This window comes from Prunus mume, linkage group LG4, assembly GCF_029339155.1.
Source record: "Prunus mume cultivar Tortuosa linkage group LG4, ASM2933915v1, whole genome shotgun sequence".
NCBI lineage: Eukaryota > Viridiplantae > Streptophyta > Magnoliopsida > Rosales > Rosaceae > Prunus > Prunus mume.
Window position 1 is genome coordinate 8,588,448 of NC_142701.1, and position 24,835 is coordinate 8,613,282.

General features: G+C 37.6%; 4 protein-coding genes and 2 pseudogenes across 4 annotated transcripts; 4 read left to right on the forward strand and 2 right to left on the reverse strand.

The window, feature by feature from the left end:
• The first annotated feature begins 348 nt into the window (after positions 1 to 348).
• LOC103328181 (early nodulin-like protein 17) lies at positions 349 to 1,890 on the forward strand. Its single transcript, XM_008230580.2, has 2 exons — positions 349 to 753; positions 1,387 to 1,890. Exons 1-2 carry the CDS (start codon positions 420 to 422, stop codon positions 1,722 to 1,724), a joined length of 672 nt encoding a protein of 223 aa, XP_008228802.2. The 5' UTR covers positions 349 to 419; the 3' UTR covers positions 1,725 to 1,890.
• A 610-nt stretch (positions 1,891 to 2,500) lies between these two features.
• LOC148917845 (serine/threonine-protein kinase ZRK1-like) lies at positions 2,501 to 3,609 on the reverse strand. The gene has a single exon (XM_089050347.1). The coding sequence runs from the start codon at positions 3,570 to 3,572 to the stop codon at positions 2,610 to 2,612; it is 963 nt and encodes a 320-aa protein (XP_088906473.1). The 5' UTR covers positions 3,573 to 3,609; the 3' UTR covers positions 2,501 to 2,609.
• On the forward strand, positions 3,525 to 5,522 carry LOC107880974 (serine/threonine-protein kinase ZRK1-like). The gene has a single exon (XM_016793718.2). The coding sequence runs from the start codon at positions 4,188 to 4,190 to the stop codon at positions 5,205 to 5,207; it is 1,020 nt and encodes a 339-aa protein (XP_016649204.2). The 5' UTR covers positions 3,525 to 4,187; the 3' UTR covers positions 5,208 to 5,522.
• A 402-nt stretch (positions 5,523 to 5,924) lies between these two features.
• LOC148917846 (serine/threonine-protein kinase ZRK1-like) lies at positions 5,925 to 7,154 on the reverse strand. Its single transcript, XM_089050346.1, has one exon. The coding sequence runs from the start codon at positions 7,032 to 7,034 to the stop codon at positions 6,027 to 6,029; it is 1,008 nt and encodes a 335-aa protein (XP_088906472.1). The 5' UTR covers positions 7,035 to 7,154; the 3' UTR covers positions 5,925 to 6,026.
• Positions 7,155 to 7,848: 694 nt separating this feature from the next.
• On the forward strand, positions 7,849 to 8,653 carry LOC148917847 (uncharacterized; annotated as a pseudogene).
• A 12,113-nt stretch (positions 8,654 to 20,766) lies between these two features.
• On the forward strand, positions 20,767 to 24,222 carry LOC148917848 (non-functional pseudokinase ZRK2-like; annotated as a pseudogene).
• The last annotated feature ends 613 nt before the right edge of the window (positions 24,223 to 24,835 follow it).

Consider the following 24,835-nt stretch of genomic DNA (forward strand, 5'->3'; position numbering starts at 1 on the left):
ACTAAATTGTTTTTTTATAAAATTGAAAATCACATAAATCAATGATCAGAACAGAAATCACCCACCTCCGCAGTCAACTGACTGTCGCACAGCTCTCAATAGTCTGTATTGATCCACGACCCGGAATGTCTGAAAATTAAAAAAATTTCGCGTTGCTTCTTATTTTGTGTCCCAATTTACCAAACAAGGACAAAAATGTGGGTAGTTATTAAAAGCTACTCCAAGAAAATATTAAAATGGGGCCTGCTTGTTTGGAGACCACAACGGCCATTTCCCAATGCCTGATCCATCTACTCATATATCATATGCCATCAACGGTTCTTTTTCTTTTCTTTGTCGGTTCTTTTTATTATGTTGCAAGTTGATAAGATTTTTTAATGGAAATATTGTTTTGGAGTTCTGTGAAATAAACCAAAAAAATGGGGAGAAAGAAGAATTGTTTGTTTGTGGAGCCCACACAGACCCAGAGCTCAACTCAACTGGACTCCTTTTTGAACTGTCTCCAGCGAATTATTTCCGTTAACCAAGAGACGGAGGAAGCGGAGAAAGGAGAAACCAACCAGAGAAGGAACATGTGGAAGTCTTGTAACTCAACCCACCTCATCTTGTTTCTCCTTTTCATCTCCGGCCTTGCAGTCCTCACTCCAATCCTTGCCACTGACCACATTGTTGGTGCCAACCGTGGCTGGAACCCTGGCATCAACTACACCCTCTGGGCCAACAACCAAACGTTCTATGTTGGGGACCTCATCTGTAAGCTCTCTCTCTCTCTCTCTCTCTCTCTCTCTCTCTCTCTCTCTCTCTCCCTGTGTTTCTGTCTTTAGATTCATTTTCAAGTACTCAGTTTGCATTCTAGAACCCACTTTCCTTGTTGGGTATTTTGTTTTCACTTTTCTGCTGCTTGTTAAAAACAAAAGTTCAAATTTTTTTATTAAAAAAAATGAGAAAAATGGTATCATATTATGGTACTATGGTACACACTTGAATTGCATTCTAAAACCCACTTTCTTTTTTGGGTATTTTTGTTTTCACTTTTCTGCTGCTTGTTAACAACCAAATTTTTTTTTAAAAAAGAAGAAGATAAAAGTGAGATATATCATATTATGGTTACTACGGTACACTTGAACTGAACCTAGCACATTAATTTTGGATTTCTTTAGCTTAATTGTCTATCTGAGATAGTTTTCTTTCATATCTTTTTCACAGTTCATAGCTGATCATTCTGGTACTTTGAATATTGCTGTTGGTGTGTGTACACACAAATTTACTATCTTTTTTGGCTAATCATACAATTTTCTATTTGTCTTGGCCTTTTTCTGTGCAAGTTTTTCTTATTTATCCTGGTCTTTCTTTTCTTCTCAAAGTATATTGCTTGTTAACTTGCAGCATTTAGGTACCCAAAGAACCAGTACAATGTGTTTGAGGTAAACCAGACTGGGTATGACAACTGCACCTTGGACAGTGCTGTAGGGAACTGGAGCAGTGGCAAAGACTTCATACCCCTCAATCAGGCCAAGAGGTATTACTTCATTTGTGGCAATGGTCAATGCTACAATGGCGTGAAGGTCTCTGTTGTTGTCCATCCTCTGCCTTCGCCACCCAAGGCTGCCCCAAGTGCCCATAATTCTTCATCAGATTCTGCTGTCCTGGTTGTTCCTCGACAGGGATTTCGGGCCTTAGCGGTTTCTTTGGCAATGCTGTGCTTTGGATTCGGATGGGTCTAGTTCTTGTGGTGTGTTGTGGTTGTGGAAGCTGGTGTAACTCAGGGAAGTGTACAATTTATTCTTATTTGTTCTCAGTTTTAAGCTTTTCTTTTTTTCCTTAGTTGATGTTCTTTGGACAATTACATTATATGATTTGGGTTGAACTCTTCTGGTTTTTTCCTTTGTACCCTCAACTGTCAACTGTATTGCCTAAACTTTGTTTCAAATTAGCAAAACTTTACAATTTGATCATCCTTCAACTATTTTAATCACCGCTCTGAAACTTTACAATTTTGACTTTCTGAGCCATGTTTAGGATTAGACCAGCACCCTGTATCTTGAATTGTCTCCTTAGGCGTCCAAACTAGTTTAATAGGAGCGCAGGCACTGTTATTACCAAAGACTTGTCAGTGACTACATTGTGCTAGCTTCCAAGACTAATCTACCATAGGCACATCAAATATTCTCCATTTCCAGTTGCAACAGATGTAGGCAGTTCTTCAGCTGCATCTACTTCGACATGGAGGTGTCGAATAATCAAGCCTTGTTCTTTGCATAGTAATGCTGTCCATTCAGAAAGGTTCCCATGGTAATAGTTTTCCATGAGCTTTGCCTTCTCATTGCCCAAGCATTACTGCCCTTGCTAATTTTGCTTGTTCTGCCCTGTCTTTTGACAAGAATTTCCAGAAAATAAGAAGGTTGCGTGATTTTGTAGCTTTAATACTATCAAGATTTACGTAGCCAAATGAATACACTATGCATATAAGATCCTAATGGATGGGGGAAAACACAAAATCTAGAAGACCAAAAATATTAATTTCTATGTAAAGATGCATAGATATTAAGGGAAGAAGAAAACATTCAAAATTTATGATTTAAACTGTGAAATACAACAAAACATTAATATTAGAATCTCTTTATTAATCTTAATCTCGTTGACACTTCTTTCATGGTGGGCCTATCATAAGGATCTGACTCGAGACACCACAATGCGAGCTTGGTGCATTCTGCTACTTGCCCCATGCTTCTATCTTGCAAATTTTCTCTCAAAATGCTTTCCCATTCGTTAGAATTCACTAAAACCTGAAAAGCTTGTAAATCAGCAATGTTCTTTCCTGTTAGAATTTCACAGAGTACAATCCCAAAATTATAGACATCACTTTTCTCGTTATAACGCCCATAAATTTTTAGTTCTGGAGCAAAGTGGTGTGGAGCCCCGAACACTTCGGCATCAACATGAGTTTCACCACAAGGAATTGGTACGGAGGTTTGGAACTCAGACAGTTTGGCAACGTAGTCTTGGTCTAAGAAGATATGTTCTGTCTTTATATGTCGATGGATGAACATCTTGCGCGTGCCGTAGTGGACATATGCAACTGCATCTGATACTTCAACTGCAATCTTTAGCTTAATCTGCCATGGTAGCAATTGACTGCCCCTATAGATGTGATGAGAGAGAATTCCTTTTGCTGGGAATTCATAAACTAGAGTAAGCAACTCAGTCTCAAGGCAGCAGCCCAAGAGCTTCAAAACATTCTTTTGCTTGCTCATTTTTGAGGCAATAGCAGCTTCATTTGTAATTAGTTCTAGAGGGTCCATGCAACTGTTTGAGTCTCCTTCAAACTTCTTCACTAGAATTTCATGATCGTCATGAACTCCTTTGTACAGTTGGAAGTTCCAATCCTCATGTGTCATTCTATCCCAGCTGTAGTCGTTTGTTGCCTTCTTGAGCTCTTTTCCAGAGTACATCCGAATCGGATTACAATTCCCATTAAAAGAATGGATGAGCTGTTCCAGCATCACAGCTCCATTCTTCAGGAAGTAGCCCTCTTTTCTCTTGTTTTTGTGGTTTCTGAAGCGTGATAGCATACCAAAAGATTGGTTTTCCAGTTGATAACAATACAACTTTAGCTGCGGACATTAATAGCTCAGTCTTTTTGTCCTGTGCGCAGAAAGTCAACTTGGGGTTGTCACTTTCTCCAAGTTCAAATTTTGTCTTTGTCTTCAAAGGCATACCAAACCCAATTTATTTTCAAAGTCTTCAAGTCTATTCAAGGTATTGAAGAGTCATGAAGACAAATTTGAACTACAATTCATGTATTACGCGAAAAGCCCCCCCAGTTTGACTGTCTGCAGAGAGGGTGGACCAGCAAAGTGAGCTGTTCTGTTACCTACTGAAAACTAATCTTCCAATAAGCCACAGTGTCATTAAGATCAAAATAATGAAAACTACAACTGTGCTTCAAGAATAAAACCTTATGTATTACTCTAATAATTGTTCATCGATTGTGGTCCAAAACCAGATGCTTTGTTTCTTCCACAAGCCTTATAGGAAAACACCCAAAAAAAACCAGGATAGTTCCTAAAGAATTATTAGTCAACAACTTAAGCCCCTAGTTAACTGTCAGCTGAGACAGGACCACAAAAGCAGGCTGGTCCACAGATTGTGCTGCAACTTTGGCAACTGAAAACCAATCGTCGAATATGCTATCATGCTTCAGAAACAAGAAATACAAGACAAAAGAGGAGGGATGCTTCTTGAAGAATGGAACTGCCATGTTAGAACAGCTTATACATTCTTTCTATGGGAATTGTAATCTGATTCGGATGTACTCCAAAGAAGAGCTCAAGAAAGCAACAAATGATTATTGCTGGGATGGAATGGCACATCGAGATTGGAACTCTCGATTGTACAAAGGAGTTCATGAAGACCATGGAATTTTGGTGAAAAAGTTTGAAGCAGACTCAAGTAGTTACATGGATCCTCTAGAACTGATTACAAATGAAGCTGCAATAGCCTTGAACATGAACAAAAACAAGAATGTTTTGAAGCTCTTGGGATGCTGCCTCGAGTCTGAGTTGCCTACGCTAGTTTACGAATTCCCAGCAAAAGGAAACCTCTCACACCACATCTATGGAGATGGCCAGTCACTACAATGGCAGCTCAGGTTAAAGATTGCAATTGAAGTAGCAGATGCAGTTGCCTATCTCCACTATGGCATGCCGAAGATGATCATCCATCGAGATATAAAGGCTGGACATATCTTCTTAGACCAAGACTATGTTGCAAAGCTGTCTGAGTTCCGAACCTCAGTGCCAATTCCGTTGGGTAAAACTCATGTGGATGTTGAAGTAATTACCAGGACTCATAGGTGCCTGCCTCCTGAATATGCTATATCGGGACGTACTTCAGAAAAGAGTGATGTGCATAGCTTCGGAATTCTGTTATGTGAGATCTTCGCAGGAAAGAGATGGGATAGTTTACTAATTTGGTTTATGGAGAATTCTAACAAAGGCAGTTCAAGCTCATATAACGAGCTAGAGTTTAGACAGTTAGCAAATCTTTTCAAAACCTACTTAGAGGCCAATGTCTTGGAAGAAGAAAACAAGAAGCAAGTAGTGGAATGTGCTAAGCTCAACGAGAGGTGTCTCAAAACAAATCCGGATGACAGGCCCATCATGACAGAGGTAGCACAATCACTCAGATTGATCAAAAGCTTATAATGTTGAGATGATCAATGGTCAAATTATAAAATTATAAAATTTTCATTGTTAAAAATCACCACATATAGAAAGATGATCACTCACTCTCTCCCTCCCTAGCTTCTTATGAGAAGTATGTGAATATTATGTTTCACTTATAATACGATTCTTGCATTTGTTATTAACTAGTTTCTGTTTTTTTCTTCTTATTTTTACACTGAAAATGTTATCAGATGTCCCATAATATCATTGTTTGTTCTCTTTGTTTCACATCAAATGTTTGGTACAGTGTATTTAAGATAATGACATGAATAAGCAACAATGTGTTTTTCTTGATCTAAGCATTTATTTAACTTATTGGCAATCTATGGCATGGATGAATGTTGCCTGCAATCAGCAGAGCATGATGATGCAACAGAAATTCGATTTCGGACAATGCCGTGTCCAGTTGGTAATAACATAAAGTAAGGGTGGGAAGGGTTGGAGCAGGGGAGGTGGGAAGATGAGGACTGGAGGTGGTGGATAAGCAATGTTTGGAAGGGTGAGAGTAGTAATGGATGGGGCAATGGCAGTGACAAGAATTTCCAAATAAGGTTGCATGATTTTGTAGCTTTAATACTTTATTATCCATCAAGAATCAAGATTCACATAGCCAAATGAATACATTATGCATATAAGATCCTAATGGATGGGGGAAAACACAAAAACAAAAAACAAAAAACAAAAAACAAATAAAAATTTAGAAGACCAAAAATATTAATTTCTATGTAAAGATGCATAGATATTAAGGGAAGAAGAAAACATTCAAAATTTATGATTTAAACTGTGAAGTACAAAACATTAATATGAGAAGCTCTTTATTAATCTGAATCTCCTTGCCACATCTTTCATGGTGGGCCTATCATAAGGATCTTGCTCGATACACCATAATGCGAGCTTGGTGCATTCTGCTTCTTGCCCCATGCTTCTATTGTGCAAATTTGCCCTCAAAATGCTTTCCAATTCCTTAGCAACCTCTGAAGCTAAATCAGCAGTGTTCTTCTTTCCTGTTAGAATGTCACACAGTACAATCCCAAAATTATAGACATCACTTTTCTCGTTATAACGCCCACAAGTTTTTAGTTCTGGAGCAAAGTGTTGTGGAGCCCCGAACACTTTGGCATCAACGTTAGTTTCACCACAAGGAATTGGTACGGAGGTTTGAAACTCAGACAGTTTGGCAACATAGTCTTGGTCTAAGAAGATATGTTCTGTCTTTATATGTCGATGGATGAACCTCTTTCTCATTCCGTAGTGTAGATATGCCACTGCATCTGCTACTCCAACTGCAATCTTTAGCTTAATCTGCCATGATAGCAATTGACTGTCCCTATAGATGTGATGGGAGAGAATTCCTTTTGCTGGGAATTCATAAACAAGAGTAGGCAACATAGTCTCAAGGCAGCAGCCCAAGAGCTTCAAAACATTCTTTTGCTTGCTCATGTTTGAGGCAACAGCGGCTTCATTTGTAATTAGTAGTTCTAGAGGGTCCATGCACCTGTTTTTTAGAGGGACCATGCAACTGTTTGAGGCTACTTTAAACTTCTTCACTAGAATTTCATGATCGTCATGAACTCCTTTGTACAGTTGGAAGTTCCAATCCTCATGTGTCATTCTATCCCAGCTGTAGTCGTTTGTTGCCTTCTTGAGCTCTTTCCCAGAGTACATCCGAATCGGATTACAATTCCCATTAAAAGAATGGATGAGCTGTTCCAACATCACAGATCCATTCTTCAGGAAGTAGCCCTCTTTTCTCTTGTTTTTGTGGTTTCTGAAGCATGATGGCATACCGAAAGATTGGTTTTCCATTTGATAACAATACAACTTTAGCTGCGGACATTAATAGCCGAGTCTTTTTATCCTGTGCTCAGAGAGTGAAGAGTCATGAGGACAAATTTGAACTACAATTCATGTATTACGCGTAAAGGCCCCCCAGTTTGTCTGCAGAGAGGGTGGACCAGCTAAGTGAGCTGTTCTGTTACCTACTGAAAACTAATCCTCCAATAAGCCGGTGTCATTAAAATTAAAATAATGAAAACTAAAACCGTGTTTCAAGAATCAAACCTTATGTATTACTCTAATAATTGTTAATCGTTTGTGGTCCAAAACCAGATGTTCTGTTTCTTCCACAAGCCTTACAGGAAAACACCCAGAAAAAACCAGGATAGTTCCTAAAGAATTATTAGTCAACAAGTTAAGCCCCTAGTGGACTGTCAGCTGAAACAGGAACACAAAAGTGTTGGAAGTTTGAATGAAATTCAAGAACATTTGTCTCCCATTAGTAGAAAGAAGAAAGAGTGAGGTATTTATAAGTGTGGAAGTCCCGTATCTAATGAATGAAAGTTGGGCCAAGTGAAAGCCAATTGGGCTTTAAAATGGATTTGGGCTTTGAATATTATATAAATAATGTATAATATTTAATGGTCAAATAGATAGGCTTTCATATTTAAATTAATTTTTTGGGCTTCAAATCTGCAAGCCTCTATCTCGAATCCAAGTCAGTTTCATCTGTTGTTTATATACTGCATTCTGTATTACAGTTTGTTATAAATTCTATTTCGTTGATTCATATATATATATATATATATATAATTATTTTAAATAGTTACTGATTATTGTTTTTCCAACAATTTAAAGACAATAAAAGATGGACTCACAATCATCAGTGACTGTGAATGGGATGACAAAGAATCCTCATGACAAGAAGCCTGAGAAGTTCAAGGGAATTGACTTCAAGAGATGGCAACAGAAGATGTTGTTCTATCTCACAACCATGAATCTGGCACATGTTGTTAGAGAGGAGGCTCCCAAATCAAGAGAAAATCCAATGTCTAAGGAAACTATGATGACCATTGAGGCTTGGAAACAATCTGATTTCCCGTGCAGAAACTACATTCTTAACAGACTTGATGATACTCTGTATGACATTTATTCATCATACAATTATGCAAAGGAAGTTTGGGAATTACTTGAGAAAAAATACATAACAGAAGATGTTGGTGCCAAAAAGTTCATGATTGGCAAATTTCTCAAGTATGCCATGGTTGATTCGAACACTATTATTAAACAGGTTGAGGAACTTCAAATTCTGATCTATGATTTACTTGCAGTGAGGTGTTCTATTAATAAACACTTCCAAGTTGGAGAAATAATAGAGAAATTGCCTCCATCATGGAAATACTTCAAAATTTACTTGAAGCACAAGCGCAGAGATGTTTATGGAGGATCTGATTTTGAGGCTTTGAGTTGCGGAGGATCACAGGAAAGGTGACAAGGGTGAAGTGCATGTCATGGAAACCAAAGCCAATGTTGAGGAGACATCAAGGCCAAAGTTCCAGAAAAACAAGGGCAAGAAAGTTGCAAAGAACTTTGCCAATGGTCATGCACCAAAGGGCAAGGATTTCAAGAAAATCAAAGGCGCTTGCTAGGTATGTGGAAAAAGAGGGCATAAAGCACAAGATTGCGGCCACCAAAGAGACCAAAATCCAACCAATCCTCAAGCCAACGTGACTGAAGTCAATGAAGATTTTGTGGCTGTAATGTCCGAAACCAATATGGTTTCTGATACTAAGGACTGGTGGGTTGATACATGTGCTACTAGGCACATTTATGGTGACAGAAATCTGTTCAGTAATTACAAACAGAATTCTGGTGGTGAGAAACTGTACATGGGAAATGCCTTTGTATCTGCAATTGAAGGCAAAGGCAGTGTGCTGTTGAAGTTCACTGGAAAGGTTTTAACCCTTTTGGATGTGCTGCATGTTCCTGAAATTAGGAAGAACTTAGTGTCTAGCCCTATTCTTAGTAAGAAGGGTTTCAAACTTGTATTTGAATTTGACAAGTTCATCCTAACCAAAGGAGGGTTGTTTGTAGGAAAGGGTTACCTTGCTGATGGCTTGTTCAAACTCAATGTAACTGGCAATGATGCTTTTAATAATATGAATAAGGTTTCTGTTTATTTTGCTGAGCCTTCAAATATTTGGCATGCTAGATTAGGTCACGTAAATTATCAATCTATGTATAGAATGATGCATCTAGGTTTATTGCCTAAATTTGATATTGACTTTAATAATCAGTGTGAAACTTGTACAGAATCCAAGTTTTCTAGGCAAACCTTTAAATTTGTTCAAGGAAGGTCAAATGAATTACTTGGATAGTGACCGTTGTTACTTTAAATCCACACCAACTCATGGTGGGAAAAATTATTATATAACATTTATAGATGATTGCAATAAGTATTGTTATGTATACTTAATACATAACAAGAAGGAAGCCTTACAGATGTTTAAGACATACAAGGTAGAAGTTGAAAATCAACTTGATAGAAAAGTGAAAATACTTAGATCAGATAGAGGTAGAGAATATGAGTCCACTGCATTTTCCAATTTTTGTACAACTCATGGAATTATTGTTCACCCGTTTTATATTTGTTCCTGTGATGGTAGGGCAAAGTTCCCCATTGTCTCGAAAACCATTGACTGGTAAACAAGTCAACTTTCTTTTGTGTGCGAGCATGCCACTGCTAGCAATGAAAATCCTAGCAGACTTCTTAAAAATAGATAAATTGCACCCCAAGTTATTGATTTCTAAGCAAGCGATTGTGAATTTGGGTGAGGATATCTCTCAAGTAAGTTCTTTTTTTGCCTCAGATTGGTGAGGACTTCACAATTTTTCACAATACAAAACTGGTAGTTCTGGCCAGAATAAATGATAAGAAAGTGAATTGTTTTAGGTATAACTGTCTTTTACAAAGCTCAAAAAGGGAAGACCAACTCTAAAAAGACAAAAAGAGCGCTGGACTTCAATTTCTGCCTGGATAAATGCTTCTGATCAAGCTAGACTGGGTATGTCTATGCTGGATTGGACTATCAACATCTTCAACTGTCAAGTTTCAGCTATAAATCGATACCAACGTTCGAGTGTGGCAGAGCTTTAATCTATTTCAAGCCTATTTCTGGTTGGAAATGAATTTGTATAGTCATTTTGAAAATTCATTTCCGATGGAAATTTAAGCAATATCGACGAAACATGGGCGTTGGAAATACATTATTTCTGACGAAGTGGTGGGAAAAAAACTATTTCCAACCAGCGTTTTCGACGACTTCCGACGACAATTTGCCGTCGAAAAAGGGTATTTCCGACAGCAAAAGACCTTTTTCAACCACAAACTACCGTCGCTAAAGGCATTCTGTTTTGTAGTGTCCCCAAGTTGGTCAAACTTTGCAAAAAAACCCTTAGGCACAAACAAGGAGATTTGACCTTAACCCAAGTATTAAACTCCCTCAGGATTGAAGAGAAACATAGATCAAGTAACAAGCTTAAGGAAGAAAAGACAAACGTGAAACTAGTGGAAAGTTCAAACAATAGGAATCGTTTCCAATCTAGAAGGAAATTTTTCAAGAGGACAAATAGAAATAGCCAACCCAATCATAATCAATTCAACCGAAACCAAAATTGCTAGCACAATAGACCCCATAACAATTCCACTGGCAATATGGATCAACCATGCTTCATTTGTGGGAGAACAAATCATTCGGCCAAAGACTGTCATTATAAGAAGACCAATCCTTACAAACCAAAGCCTAAATGAAACAAAAGACAAATGGGTCCAAAAGCCCAAGTGAATGTGGATCAAGATGATCAAGATGAACCCAATCTAAGGTATAGTTTTAAGCCTCTAGTTAATGTCACATATTTAAGTAATAGTCATTGGTGGTTAGATTCTGGGGCAAACGTACATGTGTGTTTTGACAAACGATTTTTCAAAAATTAACAGAACTCAAGTGGAGGAAGTGTAACCCTAGGTAATGACACCGTCGCACAAGTACATGGAACAGGAGAAGTGGAATGGAAGATGACATCTAGAAAGACTCTAACTCTCAAGGATGTGCGACATGTTCCTGACGTGAGGAGAAACCTTATCAGTGGATCGTCCTTAGTAAAACAAGGATACAAAATTATAATGGAGTTGAATAGGATTGTTATTACTAGAAACAATGTCTTTATTGGAAAAGGATATGTTTGTGATGAATTGTTCAAATTAAATGTAGTTTTTGAAGATAATAAAATTTCTCCTCAAGTTTTTAATGTTGAGTCTTGTAATGTATAGCATGGATGGTTAGGACATGTAAGTTTGAGCAAAATCAAAAGGTTAATGGATCTTGAGCAAATCCCTAAGTCTAATGTAGACCTTAAGCACAAATGTGAAGTGTGTGTTCAAGCCAAACAAACTAGGAATTCTTTCAAACCTGTAGAGAGAAACACCCTAATCTTAGAGCTCATACATAGTGACGTGTGTGATTCAAATAGGTCTCCTACTAGAGGTGGAAACAAGTACTTTGTGACATTTATTGATGACTTTTCTAGGTATTGCCATATTTATCTTATTAAGACAAAAGATGAGGTGTTTGATAAACTCAAGATTTATAAAAGTGAGGTAGAAAATCAATTGGAGAAAAATATTAAAAGATTTAGATATGACAGAGGTGGGGAGTATACCTCAAATGAGATTGAAGTGTTTTGTGAAGAACATGGAATTTTACATGAAGTTACTCCACATATTCACCCCAATCTAATGGAGTGGCTGAAAGGAAAAATAGAACCCTGATGGATATGGTAAATTCTATACTTCTTAGTAGTGGACTACCTAAGAACTTGTGGGGGGAAGCAATGTTATACTCAATAGGATAACATTGAAGGATAATGAGAAAACTCCTTATGAGTTATGGAAATGAAGATCACCTAACCTTAGAATCCTAAAAGTGTGGGGGTGTTTAGCTAAGGTACTCATACCTGATCCTAAGAGAAAGAAAATAGGTCCCAAGATTATAGACGCAGTTTTCCTCGGTTATGCCAAAAATAGCAGTGCCAATATGTTTTTGGTGATTAACTTTGAAGTAAAAGATGTTGCAAACAACACAATTATGGAAGCTAGAGATGCTACATTCTTTGAAGATATTTTTCTGTACAAGACAAGATTTTCTAAGGAAGTATAGACAAGTGAGAAGCCTTCTAGCTCAACTATGATCGAAAGTTTAGAATCTCAAGAACTTAGAATAAGCAAAAGAGCAAGAATTGAGAAGAATTTTGGAGATGATTTGTATACTTTTCTAGTGGAAGGAGATTCCACAACTTATAAGGAAGCTGTTATGTATGTGGATGCACCATTCTGGAAAGAGGCTATAAATGATGAATTTCAATCTATAATCCAAAATAATACATGGATGTTAACAGATTTGCCTGCTAGAAATAAAGCAATAGGGTGCAAGTGGGTGTTTAGGAAAAATTTGAAACCAGATGGAAGTATTGATAAGTACAAAGCAAGATAGGTAGCTAAAGGTTTTACACAAAAGAAAGGGATATACTATTTTGATATTTACTCACCTGTTTCTAGGATTACCATCATAAGGACTTTGATAGTTTTAGCATTTGTGCATAATTTAGTAATTCACCAAATGGATGTGAAGACGACATTTCTAAATGGAGACTTAGATGAAGAGATCTATATAGAGCAACCCGAAGGATTCATAGTTAAGGGCCAAGAACACAAGGTGTGCAAGTTGGTTAGATCTTTATATGGCCTAAAGCAAGCTTCTAAGCAATGGCATGAGGAATTTGACAAGGTGATTCTAGGTTATGATTTTAAGTTTAATGGTCATGATAAACGCATTTATTATAAAGAGAATAATGGAGAACATGTAATTTTGTGCCTATATGTTGATGACATTTTGATCTTTGGGACGAATTTAGAGATTTTGAATGATGTGAAGTCATATTTATCTAGGAATTTTGACATGAAAGATATGGGAGAAGCACATATAATCTTAGGAATGAAAATTGAGAAGACAACACAAGGAATTTCTCTAAGTCAATCTAGTACTATTGAGAAGATGTTGAAGAAGTTCAATTACCTTGAGTGTAAGCCCACACCAACACCGTATGATCCCAATGTTCATTTAAAGAAAAATCAAGGTGAACCATTTTCTCAGCTAAAGTATTCCCAGATGATAGGTTCTTTGTTGTACATTGCAAATAAGACTAGGCCAGACATTGGTTATGCTATTGGAAGATTAAGTAGGTATACACATAACTCAAGCAAGGAACATTGGAACACTTTGGAAAGAGTTTTTAAGTACCTAAGAGGAACAATGGATTATTCACTGTACTATAAAGGATTTCCAAATGTAATAGAGGGATATAGTGATGCAAATTGGATAACAGACAATGAAGAAGTGAAGTCTACTAGTGGTTACATTTTCTTATTAGGTGGAGCTGCAATTTCATGGGGTTCAAAGAAGCAAACAATTATTTCTAGAAGTACTATGGAGTCTGAACTCATAGCTTCGGATATTACTTGCACTGAGGCTGAATGGATTAAGAGTTTATTGATGGATATGCCTATGGTGGAGAAACCATTGCCTGCTTTATCTATTCATTATGACTATAAGGCTACAATAGACTTGGTGAAATGATCTCATATAAATAGGAAAATGAACAGGCACATACATATGAGACATAAATATGTGAAGAGCCTATTAAGTAAGAACGTTGTGCTTTGGAGTATGTGAAGTCAGAGAATAATATTGCTGACCAATCCTAGAAATGTCGAGGAGGATGGGCTTAAGCCCATAAGGGAGTCACCTAGGTTGGTAACCCAACTTCTGTGATTGGTGATCCCATGAAGGAAGTTCAATGGGTAGAAACAATTCATACTATGTGACACATTGAGCATTGTTTATATAATGTGAAGGAATCCTAGAGATGTCCTCATGGTCATCCCTATGACATCAGTGCTATATAATGTGACGTTAGGAGGGGAGTTATCCCTGAATGAGTTTCGAGGCGGGCAGTCTCCCCCAGGGTGCATGTCGCATGTACTCTTGGAGAACTCACCTAAGTGAGAGACGTTGTAAGGCCGCGACTATGAGAATTGAGCTATTCTCTACCAACTCTCATGAGAATCAAGATTAGCGCATGCCCATAAATAGCGCTACCCCACTTCCAAGTCTCAACCAATATTATGTGTGGGATATGTTGAAGTTTGGTCAAAGGTGCCGAGTTCAATATTGTGTACACTCAAGTTCTTCAAATGACAACTATCATAACTAAGTGAAGGTTCAAGCCCGGAAGGCACCTACACCTATTGCATAGTATTATGTTGCCCATATGTATATTTTCTTTATCTTTTGCTATTTTAAAATTTTAAAACCCTTTGTGGGGGATTGTTATTATTTGAAAGGCTTTTAAATTTTAAACGTTTTATTTTCTGTTTTAATATTTTGGCTGTTTTTCTTATATTTATTATGGGAGTTACAAATTGTTTAATTTTCAGTTTTTATTTTCTATTCATTGCCTTAATTTTTCTGGTTAAATGTGTTTGGAGGTTACGAGTGTTGGATGCCTATAAAAGGCCACTCCTCCTTCACATTTCAACACACCACAATCAAATTTCTCTATTCTCATATTTTCATATATTCCCTGCTTTCCATATCATTATTTTGGCCAACGGTTCTGTGACTTGGATATGTCTATCCGACTATGAACATACTCATAGCGGACCTTAAGCTTGTGTATTGGGATCGTATCTTGGAGTCCTGTAGACTGTCATTACCTGCATGTAGGAAGGCTATAAAGGCTTTAGGACAGCATCTTTGACGTGCTTTCACTATACTAGCTTGCTTTCTTAATCTTAACTTTTATTTATTTATTTATTGTCTCTTTATTTTATGTTACTGTTTAAGCTTTATTTTATATATTTTTATATCCAAAGATTTAAATAAGAATTTTATAAAAAAGGAAAAAACCAGAATTTTTTAATAACAAATGGTATGCCATTCCAAGTGGTATGCAATTCTTATATAAACATGTTGCAAGAACCTTGAGAGCAACCAATGGCAGTGCTTTCTTCTTTTGCAACTCCACGTTCCCACATGTGCTTTATATGCTTTCTTCTTCTGCATCTGCACATATTCCCAAACCCCAAACCCATGTTTCTTATGTATATTATATATACTAACAAATTGTGGACCACTTAGAATAGCAGATATCCAATCTATCTAAAAAAACAAGCTGAAAAAAGGAACAACCGGATTTTAACATCATGCAGACATCCGCATTAGAGAAAGACTATATATATACATGTACCAAATATACATCATGTAGCAATTCCACCATGAAAATGAACAACTTTCATAGGAATGAAAAAAAAAAATATGCACGAGACTACATAAGCACAACTCCTTCAAATCAAATCCAAACTACCGATGAAGACTGTGTAGACTAGTTGGCTTCGATGGCAAGTGGGCTTGCTCATAAGTTAGAGGGATAATGGAGGATTTCTCATAAAATTACCTGTACGATGATTAAGAATGCCTAGAGAGGGTGAATAGGCCAATTTAAAATTATAATCAATAAACGAAAAATAAACTTTGGTAACAGAATTGATATAGCTTATCAATCTTGAAACGTGCTGAGCATAAAATAAAGGAACACACAGAGAATTATTTTACGTAGTAAAACCTCACCTATGAGGAAAATCCACGAGATTCCTCCGTCCAACACAAATCTGTTAGAAATATGCCCTTAAAGCCAACTAATTATGTGATAGTTAGAGTTAAGGACATCTTTGATTAAAAAAAACATATTATGTTATGAATGAGCTAGAAAGGTTGTTTTACACATTAAATCATCCTATATTATCTTTCAATATGTAGAACAACCATAGTCCAAGGAATACACAAGTCGATATGAAAGCTATGTAAAGAGATTGCATACATTGAGACTTCTCATCACCCCTAAATCCTGAATATGTTCCTATTCATAGGAATATTGAGTGGGCGTTAATATTCCGCAAAGACCAGTACACACAATATCGTCTCTATATGTAGGGAATGGCAAGGTCTCAAGTCATTAAGTGTGGAGGCACATCGATATATGTGTAGGTGCTTGTAGAAGAACAAGTACACTGAGCGCGATCCAACACATGAGTTACAGCATGGAAGTCTTTACTCATATGTCAAGCTGGAACTCATAAATTGCAATGGTGCAAACTAATCCTTAGACCTAAGGCATCATAGATGTTTTGTGGTTATGTTGTTAATCTTTGATACGGTCATGTTGAATTAGGCATAGCATAAAGGTGCTCATCAGGATTCTCAACAGAGTCATGGAAGCAAATGAATGTACAACAAGGAATCTCTACTCTCAGTAAAGGAGAAAGAATACTCCAAGATATGATTGGCCAAATCTCTACGCAGAGTAGTGGATAAAACTTGAAAGAAGAAGTCTTCAAATCCTAGCAGAATAATCATATAAAAGCCCCAGGAAAACAGAACAGCAACCCAAGCCAATAGAGAAGGGGAAATAAATGTAGATGTATTTTTTATAATGAAAGTCAACCAAATACTACCAATCTGGAAAAGAAGAACATACCTGGAAATCAATTAACCCAAAATCCAATTGTTGTTCTCTTGAGCCATAGAAAACACCTGCACAAATTCAATTTATCGTTAGATTCAATAGGAAACACCACATGCCTTGAAAATCGAAAGACAATTTCGAAATACCTAAAACCCACATGATAACTTATACACACCTCCCCAAAAAAAAACTAGAGATATGAAAAAGATAATTGAAATCTAACTAATTGAGACAGAGGTGAGATCATGAGAGAGACGGAGAGAGGCAGACAAAGATGTGGAGAAGAAACTTTAAACTCTTCCCTAAACTTTGTACCCTTAAGTTCTATTTTCCTTAAAAAATCTTGGTACTCATGAATTTGTTCACTTACAGTTTTATTCTTAATCATCACATAGTTATTAAAGTTTGACATTGTAAAACGATATATTCCCACATCTTCTATCCCATATTCAGCTTCTAATTCATCCCACAAAGTTTTCGCATTTTTTGTATCTTAATAAACATCATACAGATCATCAAAGAGAGCACTAAGGATTCTGTTATGGCAATGATATTCTAGTTCTTCTTTTGTCATGTTTTCCTTAGTTTTAGAAGTGGATTTTTGAACGGGCAGAATTGGAACCTCTTCAATCTGGAAAGGGCAGAAATGGCTGGACTTGATGATTACTGAGTTGGAACTGCACTGTAGTACCTGTTCTGCTTGATCAGGGTTCTCCATAAATTTGTTGAGGTTTTCATATTTGTAAAACTCGAACTCTGCTTGATTTGACTTGTGCTAAACCAAATTTGTAACGAGAGAGATCTCGCTTTGAATTACTATTTCTCTGAAACTGGACTGAAGTTTAGAGATTCTGAATTATAGCTAACTTGTTTCTTGTGGCTCAATGAGCTTTTGGTTACTTCAATGTTTTGAAGGTTTTTGAGATCAAGTGATTATTTTGAGTTTATGTTTTTGATTGATTTTTTGGCTGTCCTTCGATCTCATATTTATAGGAAATGCTGGAGTAGGTTTTTTTTTCTAATCTTTTAATAATGGGTGGCAGATTTTCTAAAAGAAACATTTTTTATTTTAAATGCAAAGAAAAAGGGAAGTTATCTGTTCTGGCAGAGAAGAACCATCAATAATCAGTTTTCATGGAGGTCTTTTCCTTGCTTTTCTGAAAGAAAGACCAACTCTTCTTTGTTCTCTGTTTGTTCTTGGTAAAGAGAAAGAACACAATCTGACGTGATGGTTAGTTTTCTTTTGAATAACTCCCTTGCTTCCCATTTATCTTTTGAGATCGTAGTTTGATTATCTCTTGGAAAGATCACCTACTCTGATGCAGAATTATATATAAGGGATTTTGATCTTTTGGCTGCAGAGTTTCAGAGAAGTCCTTCTATAATGACCTGCCTTCATTAATTCCCAATCGACTTTCTCTTGTGACTAGTTGAAATTGTTGACTTTTCAAAGTCAGATAGTCACGTGGGTTTCTTCAATTTTGAGTTGTTCTCTATCTTCATTTAATCATGCCAAGCCCAGTTTTGAGTTTTGGGACTGTGGGCTAAGCAAAGCACATGCACTAGGCTTCCTTCCAATCTTGGGTCGGCTGATTTCTTTTCTTTATTTCTGAAGCCCAATTTAAACGAAAAGTCCAAACTACTTGGGTCCTGAGGTTTTTGCTTTGTCGTTCTGGGCCTCCAGTGCTGGGCTGGTGTGTAGAATTTTGGCCCAAATAATTATACATCAAACCACTGCACCATATACATTGTTAATACATAATTATTTTACATAGTCACTGATTGTTGTTTATCCAACAAAAAAAAGCTAGTCCACATATAGTGCTGCAACTTTGGCAACTTCAAATTACCTGTAGGATGACTAAAAATGCCTAGAGGGGGGTGAATAAGCCAATTTAAGATTATAATCAAATAAAGAAATTTAAACTTCGGTAGCAGGATTGATATGAATTATCAATCTTGAAACATGCTGAACATAAAATAAAGAAACACGCAGAGAATTATTTTACGTGGTAAACCCCACCTCTGAAGAAAATCCACAAGACTCCTCAGTTCAACACAAATCCACTATAGAACTATGATTACAAGAAGTACTCACACACTTATCCTAGACACATTCCAGATAATATTTATTGACTTCTTCGTAACTCAACTTCTGTCACGGGATGATCTTCAATATTCCTTATGTTGAACGTAATACTGACCACAATTGCTTCAAGCTCGCTGAAGGAAAACCGCCACCACGATCTTGGTGCCCTCAACCGTATGAGTTACCGACATGCATATGAATGCAATATGAATGAAGAAAGGATTTGATAAATCACCAAATAAATAAGGAACACTTGATTACTTATCTAAAAGTTGACTTTTTGACCGGAAAGGAATTTGGGAATTTTAGTTATACTGTTGCGTAGAGCGCAGCGAGATGAGTCCGTAGACACGTAGTGGGCTCAAATCGGAGTTGTAACGACGGAGTTACGATCAAAAGAAGTTCAGTGGCATAACCGTAAATATTTCGAAGTTGAGTTCTTAAAAACCCAGATTTCTCCTATGTCGGCAACTCGACCAGCCGACTTTAGGAGAGGATTTCTCTCAGCTCCGAGCACCAATTCGAGCAAGACCGGTGCCAAATGAACCACCTCACTCCCTTCTTTCAGTCTCAGCCCATCCCAGCCTCGATCCGCGTCGTGGTCGCCGGAAACCACCATGAAACAGGGCGGTTTGGACAGTTTTTGATGGAATTTCACGGAGCTCGTTTGGACACCTCCAACCACCAAATCGGACGAGTGAGGTATGGTTTTTTTAGCTATTTTCCATGCTCTAGCTGCTGGTTGGGTATGATTTCAGAGATTTCAAGCGTAGATCGTTTGATTTTTAAGTTAGGTTTCAGCAGACTTTCGGGTCACTGTTCCGGCCACTTCCGACCACTTTTTGGGGTAGGTCTAAGAACAAAAGTGATTCCAAATAGTGTGTTTTACCTAGGGTAGGAGTCTTGAGCCGAGATATTGAGTTTTTCCGACGAGGCGTTATCGCTTTAGGCACCACGCGCTGTCAGCGCGTGTGGTGGCGCGTGGGCAGCAGGGTTGGGACCACAGTCAGTCCTAAAATGATCTCCTAGTCCTCACGAGTGCGTAGGATTTCGCGGATCTTAATTCGGATTTCGTTTGAACCCCGAACGGATCTCGCCTACTGTGCGATTTCCGGGTTCAATACGTTTGAACCATTAGATCGTAGTTAGTTCCAAGTATGTTAATCTAGACTTTCCCAGGATCGTATAGTATTTGACGGATCGTAAAACGGAGTTCCGGATACTCCAGAATGGTCAGCCCTAGAGCAGTTTTATCGTAAATTCGATTCTGGTCATGAACAGAGGAAAGAAGTACGTGTGGCTTTATCCTTTAATATGCGTAGGCAGCTGCGATTACAGCGCAGCCACGAGTTAGGGTCTCGTGGTTTGTGTTATGTTTGGTATTTTGGTCATTTATGACCACAGCAGTGTCAATTTTAAACAGGATTCGACCCGGATTCTAAAGTGGAATTTGGGTCGGGTCGTTTCATCCCCTTTGAAAAGAAGACACCTTGATTTTATTCAAAACAGGTTCTCTCACTCAAGAGTAACCTACGTGACCATCAATCCTATTCAACAAAGACTTTCAACCTTATTCAACTACCACACTACAAAACCTGATGCAATATGGTATGTTTATTAAGACGCCAAACATAAAATAAAATACTATATGATGATGAATATGAATTGTGATTCAACATGGACTCTTAGTGAAGACACCAAACAACCACTTTTATAAAGAAACAATTATCTCCTAAAACAAGTTAATTAGGAAATAAGCATGGTGCACGTCATTATAGAAACCACTAATATTTTAACTTAAATTACAATGAAATTGAAAATAACTTCAACTATAAATCCTATTGTGAATGCATGATTATGTCATGATTTACCTGTTGTCAAATTTCTCATATCGATCAAGTCATGCCTCGGAAGTATGGATTGAATGAGTTGTGCCAAAACGTTCAGTAACAATTCCATTTTCAACTTATGCTAGAGTCTAGGAAATGACAATACAATTTTCATACTAACACAACTGAAAACCAATCTTCGAATATGCTATCGTGAATCAGAAACAAGAAATACAAGACAAAAGAGGAGGGATGCTTCTTGAAGAATGGAGCTTCCATGTTAGAACAGGTTATACATTCTTTCTATGGGAATTGTAATTCGATTAGGATGTACTCCAAAGAAGAGTTCAAGAAAGCAACGAATGATTATTGCTAGGATGGAATGGCATATTGGGGGTGTGAACTCTCAATTGTACAAAGGAGTTCATGAAGACCATGGAATTTTGGTGAAAAAGTTTGAAGCATACTCAAATAGTTTCTTGGATCCTCTAGAATTGATTACAAATGAAGCTGCAATAGCCTCGAACATGAGCAAGCACAAGAATGTTTTGAAGCTCTTGGGATGCTGCCTCAAGTCTGAGTTGCCTATGCCAGTTTACGAACTCCCAACGAAAGGAAACCTCTTACACCACCTCATCTATGGAGAAGGCCAATTGTAGAAACTGTAGATTCAATTATCATATTTGAGATATTACAACCAATATTTATACACAAACTATAAGATATATTCCTAGTGGTTACAATGAAACGGAACACCCATTATATCATAATAAAGGCTAATAACAACATAACAGCTAAAACACTAATGTATTGTCATTGAAGACCATTAACTATGGTAACTCCTATAACCCCCTAACACTCCCCCTCAAACTTGACGTAGGAGTGGTGACAAGTTTGGAAATAAGACGTGAAAAGAAGGAATATAATAAAGATGAGGAATGGAAACAAAAGAAAATTCAGCATATGGAAAGCAGAAAGGGATGCAGAGAAAAGAAGGAATATTTGAAGAGAATAAATGGGTTAAGAAAGGGTGCAGCACAATAGTAGAGGGTAGGAGGTGAAACCAACTTGGAACATAGAGAAAATAAAACGAGAGCATGGGCAAGTTTGAATTTCAAAGCACCATATAAACAATAAGGTGTGGGGAAGAAAACCATGAGGGAACAGAGAAGTAATAAAGAAAAGATTATCACAAGAGGATAGAGGCCCATATAGATGATTGACCCAAAAAACAATAATAAGAAATAAAGGAGGAAACCAAGTGAGACAGAGAAAGGAAAAGAGAGTGTGGGCAAAACACAAAGTTAAAATCTTTTCAAAATAAATATGGAAAAATGGGAGAAGGAAATAGAGGAGAAAAGATAACACCCATCAAAATGAGAAAGTAGGCAAGAGATGGAGAGAGAACAAGATGCAAGAGACAACCCATGAAAAGGAAAGGAAACCCAAGATGATAGAGACAACCCATGACAGGGAGAGATACAAAGCAATTGAAAAATATGAGAAGAGAATACCCCAGTAACATAAAAGAATTATAAAGAAAAGAAGACAATACCCTTGTAACAGAGAAGAAGAAAGGCAGCATAAGAGAGCATTGAAGAAGACAGAGACCAACAGTAAAATCAAAGAAACAGATTGGGCTTAAGGGGGGAGGAGAACACAAGTTGAGCATAGATAGAGCGTGAGAGGCCGATACCAAGCCAGCAACACAGTGATAGGGCTTGAGTGGCTGATACCAACTCGGCAACACAGAGGAAGAAACAGGGGCTGTGCAAAGGGAACACCGGCAGTGTAGCACGGCAGAGAAGGCTCGACAAACGTTGACGAGGCTCACGGAGGAAAGAGAGACGGCTCGGTGAGCGATGAGAGGTAGCATCAACAAACAAGGGGAAAGTACGGACACCACGATAGAGAAACCATCAAAAATACATGAGAGATAGAGAAACCACAATTGCAGACTAGGAAAAGTGAAAGAAAAGGAAGTTTTTTTTTTTATATAAAAAGAAAAGAAAAAGAAAGAGGAGATACGAGCTTCTATTAAAAACAAATAAAAAACAAAATAAAGAAAGGAAAGCATTAAGGTGAGGAGCACGAATGTTTGGACAGGAAAGAGAGATGAAGCTTAAGGGAATGAGGGGAAGCATGCATGTGGATAGATATTGGAAAAATGGGGGGCTCATGACACCAAAGAGAAAGAGAGGGAGTCTTGATATAACCAGATCAAGAGAGAGTTTTGATAGAGAAAAAAAAAAGGAATGAGATCCTGGAGAGAGAGAGAAAGGATAGAGCACATGAGGGATAGACAACGGTTGTGCAAAGGGACTAACGCAGTGAAGCACAGCAAGACAGAGACAAAGACCGGCTAGGATAAGGCTTGGCGAGCGATGACAATTGACAAGGGGGAGAAGGCTCAAACTTCAAAAGAGAGCATAAGAAGGAGAAATGGCTCAATCTTCAACAGAGAGCTAGATATAGAGAGAGTGAAAGATAAAGGCTCATCAATGAGCAGAGAGGTTGACAGGGAGCATTGAAAAATAAAAGGAAATGGCAGCGATAGAGAGAGAAAAAAAAAATTACTGATTATAGAAGGGAGGAGAAGATGGAAAACTATACATAAGCAAACACCCTTTCGGGCGAGGAGAGCCAACGACTCTCAATTAGCTCTGATACCATGTAGAAACTGTATATTCAATTATCATATTTGAGATATTACAACCAATATTTATACACAAACTATAAGATATCTTCCTAGTGGTTACAATGAAACGGAACACTTAATAAAGGCTAATAACAACATAACAACTAAAACACTAATGTATTGTCATTGAAGACCATTAACTATGGTAACTCCTGTAACTTCCTAACACCAATCAGTACAATGGCAGATCAGGTTAAAGATTGCAATTGAAGTAGCAGATGCAATTGCCTATCTCCACTATGGCACGCCGAAGATGATCATCCATCGAGATATAAAGGCTGGACATATCTTCTTAGACCAAGACTATGTTGCAAAGCTGTCTGAGTTCCGAACCTCAGTGCAAATTCCGTTGGGTAAAACTCATGTGGATGTTGAAGTAATTACCGCGACTCATGTGGACCTGGCTCCTGAATATGCTATATCGGGACGTACTTCAGAAAAGAGTGATGTCCATAGCTTTGGAGTTCTGTTATGTGAGATCTTGGCAGGAAAGAGCTGGCATAGTTTACGAACTTGGTTGAAGGAGAATTCTAACAAAAGCAGTTCAAGCTCATATAAGGAGCTAGATAACGAGCTAGAGTTCAGACAGTTAGCAAATCTTTTCAAAACCTATTTAGAGGCCAATGTCTTGGAAGAAGAAAACAAGAAGCAAGTAGTGGAATGTGCTAAGCTCATAGAGAGGTGTCTCAAAACTATTCCGGATGACAGGCCCATCATGACAGAGGTAGCACAATCACTAAGATTTATCAAAAGCTTAAAATATTGAGATGATCAATGGTCAAATTATAAAATTGTCACTGTTAAAAATCACCACATATAGAAAGATGATCACTCTCTCTCCCTCCCTAGCTCCTTATGAGAAGTATGTGAATATTATGTTTCACTTATAATACGATTCTTGCATTTGTTATTAACTAGTTTCTGTATTTTTCTTCTTATTTTTACACTGAAAATGTTATCAGATGTCCCATAATATCATTGTTTGTTCTCTTTGTTTCACATTAAATGTTTGAATGTACCAGTGTATTTAAGATAATGACATGAATAAGCAACAATGTGTTTTTCTTGATCTAAGCATTGATTTAACTTATTGGCAATCTATGGCATGGATGAATGTTGCCTGCAATCAGCAGAGCATGATGATGCAGCAGAAATTCGATTTCGGACAATGCCGTGTCCAGTTGGTAATAACGTAAAGTAAGGGGAGGAAGGGTGGGAGCAGGGGAGGTGGGAAGATGGGGACTGGAGGTGGTGGATAAGCAATGTTTGGAAGGGTGAGAGTAGTAATGGATGGGGCAATGGCAGTGCTAAGAGGAGGGTTTAAAGTTGGATCAAGTGGAGTTGTTGGACTAGTTGATAGGACTAATGTATTTTGGGGTAGGATAATCGTAGGTGGGTTTGGAGGGGAGAAATACTTCCCTATCTTCGTTTCATTTGCCCCCTTTCTTTATCTCTCTCCTCCAGGCAATGAAAAGGTGGTACACAAGTTTTCTTCATGGAGGGGCTTGGAATTATTGTGTGAAATGGGATAAGAGGGCTTGAAGGGTCTATTTTGGGAGGTTGGGATTGTAGGGAT

Excerpts from the sequence above, each read along its gene's own strand:
- LOC103328181 (XM_008230580.2), top strand. The coding sequence starts at position 420 with ATGGGGAGAAAGAAGAATTGTTTGTTTGTGGAGCCCACACAGACCCAG. Across the intron at positions 754-1,386 it reads CTATGTTGGGGACCTCATCT|CATTTAGGTACCCAAAGAAC; the intron begins GTAAGCTCTCTC and ends GTTAACTTGCAG.
- LOC148917846 (XM_089050346.1), bottom strand. The coding sequence starts at position 7,034 with ATGGAAAACCAATCTTTCGGTATGCCATCATGCTTCAGAAACCACAAA.
- LOC148917845 (XM_089050347.1), bottom strand. The coding sequence starts at position 3,572 with ATGCTATCACGCTTCAGAAACCACAAAAACAAGAGAAAAGAGGGCTAC.
- LOC107880974 (XM_016793718.2), top strand. The coding sequence starts at position 4,188 with ATGCTATCATGCTTCAGAAACAAGAAATACAAGACAAAAGAGGAGGGA.